Here is a 6,407-nt window from a genome sequence, read left to right as displayed (position 1 = left end):
CTATCTCCTTCTATATTTCCTAGACTTATTTGCAGCTAGAGTTCTAGATGTGAATTAATGTTTTTCCAACTAGGCATATTTGCATGATATTTGGAAGGTGAAAGTGAGTTAGAGACCATCACACCAAGATTTTGGCTTTTTTTTTTTTTTGTAAATAAGGTTATAGAGACATGTTGATAGGCAATTTTGGCAGCAGTGTCAGAGGCTTCTGAATCACATGTTTCTGATTTTTGGATTGCAAGTCTGGTAATGTATTGAACTCAATAGTCCCTGAGGTTGATTTCTAATTTCTAATAATTCAGTCCTTATTGTTCTAGGCAGTAAAGCCCTTATTGTTCAAAAGACCTAAAAAGGTTAGTTTCATTCCTTGAGCCATAACTAAATGAGGAGTTAATTCAGTCTCTCTTGTTTGTCCCTGTGGTTTATATGCAGTAGATGCCCAATTAATGTCCAGTTGAATTTATTACAAAGCCAGACTTATTTCCTCCATCTGTCCACTTATTCAAAAACAATTAGTACCATTAGACATCACTGGCTATATTAAGTGCTGAGCAGTACAAGGTTGAGTAAGATACGGTCTTATTCCCAGTTTTCCAGGAGAGAAAATTACCATAGAGTGTGGGCCAGATGATATAACAGAAGTGAGTGTGAACTTAGAGAAAGCAGAGTTTGGAGTGTCCAAAAAGGCTGCTTAGAAGAGGTGAAGTTTTAGTTGGGACCCAGAGGATGCCTAGGGTTTTTTCAGGCAGAAAATAGCAGGGAGGTATTCCATGCTGATGGGATGGCGTATTCAAAGATATGAATTCATGAAAGATCAAGTGTACTAAGAAAAGGTCAAGTCCTTGGTGTGACTGGAGCATTGGATGCTTGTGGGAGGGGCCTCTCATGTGACTAGGCTGGGTAGGTCATCTGATCAGATAGTGAGGCTTATGTGACACATTGAGGGATGTAAATTTTTTTTTCAGGTCACTGGGGAGCCACTGAGGAGAAGGGCCATTAAGGCAGTGGAGATAGAGACGTTAGAAGAGATTCAAAAGTTATGGGGATGTAGAGTTGGGAAGACTCAATGACAATTTGAATGTGGCAGTGAGGGAGTGGTAAAGGTAAAATATGACTATGTAGAGGGAGGAGGAGCTGAAAATTGTATTTAGATTAGTTTCATTTTGACTCTTTGTTATTTGTTTTGTATTGATTCTTATTTTTTTTAGTGCCCAGGAACTCAGGGAACAAAGACATTTTAGAAGTCAAGAAATAAGGTGTTATTTTTGGGAAATGGCTCAAAAATGAAAATAGCACAATCTTCCCACAGTGAAGAAAGAAAGGAGTCATGAAAGTCATTGCTCATCAATTATTTATTAGATATTTTAATACAATTCATAATCTGCACATAGATTTTCTTGAGAAGAGTTTTCAGGTCTTAGAAGCTATGGATCAACAGTTCTGATCCCCTGGAATTTGCACACATGGGACATATACTTTCTCTCTGTTTTATATAATCAGAAACTAGAAAGGTATTGAGTTGGAATGGGTTCATTCAGCTCTAGTGATAGGCACTATTGGACAGTCCCTCTGGTGTGGAATAAGAGCCTGGCATGGGAGATGTAGTAAACGTCAGAGATGTACTCTATGTTCTTGGCTCTCCTAGCAGCCTTCAACTGAGTTTCATTCTAGTCTAGACTATGAGGCTTGAAATTCCTGATGTTTTATCCATAGGATCCAAAGCTCACCAAACCTAGGGTTCCTATCCTTGGATGTAATATAAATCTTCAGAATATCTTTTCTGTTTCTGAACTTCAAGAAGTGTTCTACTGTTCTACCTTTCAATGATTCAACCAGGTCTCAGAGGTCAAAGCAGGAAATGATTTAAATACCCAAACTGATCAACATTAAGATATGATTATTTCACCCAATTTACCACCTAGATTTCACTGAATCAGAAAACCCTAGAATTGCTGCTCAAAAAACCAAAAATCCCTTACATGAATACTAGTGCTCAAAAACATCCTTGCAGGTAGATACAGCAGAGGATAGAGGGAAGAAATACATTCTTGACCTCTTAAGTAGAATTAAAGGTGAACTCAACATATAGGTTTCTTTTTTGACTTTGTGTTGCTTTACCTCTGGTGCTTGCATAGACTAGTATCGATAGGATTTCTGCTCTTGCACATAGTCATAGAGGGGGTTGGGAACAGTAGCTGCCTTGGTAGGGTGACCACGCTGTTCTCTGCTTTGGGGCCTCCCACTGATCTGAGTTGGATAGAAGGATGGCTCAGTGTGTCTTTTCTGTGAGTCTTGGCTCTGGTCATCCTCATTCATGTGGAATTTTTCTCTGTTAGGACAGCTTCTCTGGGTCACTTGGGATTTTTGATTCTGAGATCCTTGATACCTCTCTTTCTCCTCATAGTTTTGTCTATTATGTTGTTGCTGATGGTTTTGATCCTCTTCATGGGTTTGCCCATCTCGTCTTTGACTGTTCTGCCCATCTTCATGGGTTTGTCTGTCTCGTCTCTGGTGGTTCTGCTCATCTTCATGGGTTTGCCTGTCTCGTCTCTGGTGGTTCTGCTCATCTTCATGGGTTTGCCTGTCTCGTCTCTGGTGGTTCTGCTCAACTTCATGGGTTTGCCTGTCTCGTCTCTGGTGGTTCTGCTCATCTTCATGGGTTTGTCGGTCTCGTCTCTGGTGGTTCTGCTCATCTTCATGGGTTTGCCTGTCTCGTCTCTGGTGGTTCTGCTCATCTTCATGGATTTGCCTGTCTCGTCTCTGGTGGTTCTGCTCATCTTCATGTATTTGCCTGTCTCGTCTCTGGTGGTTCTGCTCATCATCATGGGTTTGCCTGTCTCGTCTCTGGTGGTTCTGCTCATCTTCATGGGTTTGCCTGTCTCGTCTCTGGTGGTTCGGCTCATCTTCATGGGTTTGTCTGTCTCGTCTCTGATGGTTCTGCTCATCTTCAGGGGTTTGCCTGTCCTGTGTCCCACATGGACCTTTCTGAACCTCATGACTGTGTCTATCCCAACTTTGATGGCCCTGCTCTTCCTCTGCCCAGTGGCTCTGCCCCTCGCCATGACTCTGCCTGGTCTTGGCCTGTCTGTGGCCCTGCTCATTACTGCATGATTGCCAGTCTCTCCCTTTGTGACAAAGTGGTCTTTCTTGTTGGATGTGTGCTAAGAGTTTGTGTTGGTGGTGTTGGCTATCCTCTTCAGGCTCCCACACCTGGTGGCTGTTCTCCTGTGAGTCCCTAGACTGGAATCCCTGTCCCTGGTTTTGGTACTCTTCCTGTCCTGGAGTCTGTTGACTTAGCCTCCCTGATCTTCCTGATTGCTCAACGTAAGAGGCTTTTCTTGTTCCTTCAGTCCCTTGGAAGTACTTATTTTGCCCTTGTATTTCCCCAGTCTGTGATTGAACATAGCGGGAACTCTGGCCTTCTCTGTCTGTCTGACCATAATGATAACTCTGGCTTTGTCTGTCTGTCTGACCATAATGGGAACTCTGGCCTTGTCTGTCTGTCTGACCATAATGGGAACTCTGCCCTTGTCTGTCCGTCTGACTGTAGTGGGAACTCTGGCCTTGTCTGTCTGTCTGACCATAGTGAGAACTTTGGCCTTGTCTGTCTGTCTGACCATAATGAGAACTCTGGTCTTGTCTGTCTGTCTGACCATAGTGGGAACTCTGGTCTTGTCTGTCTGTCTGACCATAGTGGGAACTCTGGCCTTGTCTGTCTGTCTGACCATAGTGGGAACTCTGGCCTTGTCTATTTGTCTGACCATAGTGGGAACTCTGGCTTTGTCTGTCTGGCTGACCATAGTGGGAACTCTGGTCTTGTCTGTCTGTCTGACCATAGTGAGAACTTTGGCCTTGTCTGTCTGGCTGACCATAGTGGGAACTCTGGCTTTGTCTGTCTGTCTGACCATAGTGGAAACTCTGGCCTTGTCTGTCTGGCTGACTGTAGTGGGAACTCTGGTTTTGTCTGTCTGTCTGACCATAATGAGAACTCTGGCCTTGTCTGTCTGTCTGACCATAGTGGAAACTCTGGCCTTGTCTGTCTGGTTGACTGTAGTGGGAACTCTGGCCTTGTCTGTCTGTCTGACCATAATGATAACACTGGCCTTGTCTGTTCATCTGACCATAGTGGGAACTCTGGCCTTGTCTGTCCGTCTGATTGTAGTGGGAACTCTGGCCTTGTCTGTCCGTCTGATTGTAGTGGGAACTCTGGCCTTGTCTGTCCATCTGACTGTAGTGGGAACTCTGGCCTTGTCTGTCCGTCTGACTGTAGTGGGAACTCTGGCCTTGTCTGTCCATCTGACCATAGTGGGAACTCTGGTCTTGTCTGTCTGTCTGACCATAATGATAACGCTGGTCTTGTCTGTCCGTCTGACCACAGCCTAATTCCTGACCCAGCCTCCCAGACTGTCCACAATAAGAGCCTGATTTCTGTTGATTTGTTCGGTTAAAGCGAGAGTCTTGTCCAAATGTTTCAGACTGTTGTGCAAGTCTTTCAGCCTGACCATAATGAGAATCCTGAACTGGTTTTTCACACCCATTTAAGGCAAAGATATGTCCCTGCCATTTAGTCTGGCCCCTGGTAGATTTGTGACTCACTTTTTTACCAGAGCCAGAGCTGGAGTCTTGACTTTGTCTCTCTGACTGATCAAAGCTGAAATCCTTGTCTTGTCTCTCAGACTGATTGTGGTGAGAATCTCTGTCTTGTCTCTCAGGCTGACCATGGTGGGAATCTCTGTCTTGTCTCCCAGGCTGACTGTGGTGGGAATCTCTGTCTTGTCTCTCAGGCTGACTGTGGTGGGAATCTCTGTCTTGTCTCTTAGGCTGACCATTGTGGGAATCTCTGTATTGTCTCTCAGGCTGACTGTGGGGAGAATCTCTGTCTTGTCTCTCAGGCTGACTGTGCTGAGAATCTCTGTCTTGTCTCTCAGGCTGACCGTGGTGGGAATCTCTGTCTTGTCTCTCAGGCTGACTGTAGTGGGAATCTCTGTCTTGTCTCTCAGACTGACTGTGGTGGGAGTTCTGCCTTTCTTCCTCGTGCCGCTGTCTGTGTTGTGTACCTGTGTTTCCTGGGAACTTACGGTCTTGTGCTCCTTCCTGCCCCCTTTCTTGCTGCGAGGTCCTGCCTCCATATGACTTATTGTCTAGCTTACGATAGCAGGCTTGGACCAACTGGAACACCAACAAGAGGTACTCATGAAAATCAACATGTCCATCTCGGTCTTGATCTAAGAGGTTCAAGATGGTTTCCACAGTCTCTGGGTCATTTGGTCTCTGTTAGGAGATAAAACAAAGAGCAAAATCAGATGCTTTCCTGTGCATACTAAGATGTGTATTAGTGTTCATGCCTCAATCCATTAGGTACTGCATGGACCTTCCTAGGTTGAAAAACCATTAATCTGAGGTGGTGTGGACTTGGCGCTAGTCTTTGATCAGTTGGTTCTCAGAACCTTGCTGGATCAATGGGAGCAGAGAGTAGATACACTTATTTAAAATCAGCTCCATTAGTAATTAATTTGATTCATTTCAAAGTTATCCCATTCCATCACAGGCTGTATCCTAGTTGTTGACCTCCTTTTCTTCTCACTGCACTGTGAGATCCTAGAAGGAGGGGAAGCTGATTTTATTCATGTTTGTATCCCTTGTGCCTAGGGGCGTAGAGCAGGTGCTCAGTGACTCTTCATTGGTTGAATGAATGAATACATGAAAAGATGTGTGGATAGCACTAAAATATAGAAATCAAGGTATGAATCTTACATCTTCATCTGAGAAATTATTCCCTGTTACCTTGAAGTTATACTCCCTCCTGTTCAAACTCAGATACAAGGAGGTGTGTGTGTGTGTGTGTGTGTGTGTGTGTGTGTATTTGTGTGTATGCTGGGAGAGAACTACTAAGGAACTGCCTGAAATTCCTTTTGTTATAGGGTGGAGCAAGACCAAATAAAACAATGCATCCAACTCTGGTGCAGGTGTCAGAGTCATTCACACTTGATCCCATGGGGCTATGTGTCTGTGTATCTCACCTGGAGGATGTCTCCAAACTCAGCGAAGAGCAGTTGTTTCAACTCCTCCTTGCATAGTAAGGTGCAGTCCCCATTCTCTTTGGCATATTTGTGGAACACCTCGATCACACTGAGTATGCTACTCAGGAGTTGAGCCATTTTGACAAATACAGGTGAACCTAAAAGAAGAAACAAGATTTCTCCTGCCCTTAGGATAATGACCATGAGACAGCATTTCCACAGGGAAAGTGAACCCTCTGGATCTGGGAAAAAGTTTAAGAAGTGAGAGAGCCCCTTCTTAGCTGTACCCCTCCTTTGCCTTGACTCACAGTCAGGGACCAAATATCATTGCTATAGTGGGAGATGGTGCAAACTTGGTTCCCCTGCTATAAAAAGAGACAATTTCTT

At 44.4% G+C, this 6,407-nt stretch overlaps 1 protein-coding gene across 1 annotated transcript; it reads right to left on the bottom strand.

Moving 5' to 3' along the window:
- Positions 1-1,344: 1,344 nt before the first annotated feature.
- RPTN (repetin) lies at positions 1,345-6,191 on the bottom strand. The gene is made up of 2 exons (XM_033198549.1): positions 6,021-6,191; positions 1,345-5,271 (listed from the first exon to the last, which is right to left on the bottom strand). Exons 1-2 carry the CDS (start codon positions 6,156-6,158, stop codon positions 2,137-2,139), a joined length of 3,273 nt encoding a protein of 1,090 aa, XP_033054440.1. The 5' UTR covers positions 6,159-6,191; the 3' UTR covers positions 1,345-2,136.
- Positions 6,192-6,407: the final 216 nt, after the last annotated feature.

The sequence above is a fragment of the Trachypithecus francoisi genome, unplaced genomic scaffold (assembly GCF_009764315.1).
Source record: "Trachypithecus francoisi isolate TF-2019V2 unplaced genomic scaffold, Tfra_2.0 Lachesis_group5, whole genome shotgun sequence".
Taxonomy (NCBI): domain Eukaryota; kingdom Metazoa; phylum Chordata; class Mammalia; order Primates; family Cercopithecidae; genus Trachypithecus; species Trachypithecus francoisi.
Note: the sequence above shows the minus strand (reverse complement) of the source record. Positions and strands in the feature narration are given on the sequence as shown.

What these genes read in the sequence shown, in the direction of transcription:
- RPTN (XM_033198549.1), bottom strand. Translation starts at nt 6,158, where the DNA reads ATGGCTCAACTCCTGAGTAGCATACTCAGTGTGATCGAGGTGTTCCAC. An exon ending in AGTTTGGAGACATCCTCCAG is followed by an intron (nt 5,272 to 6,020) that starts GTGAGATACACA and finishes ATCTCCTAACAG; the next exon opens with AGACCAAATGACCCAGAGAC.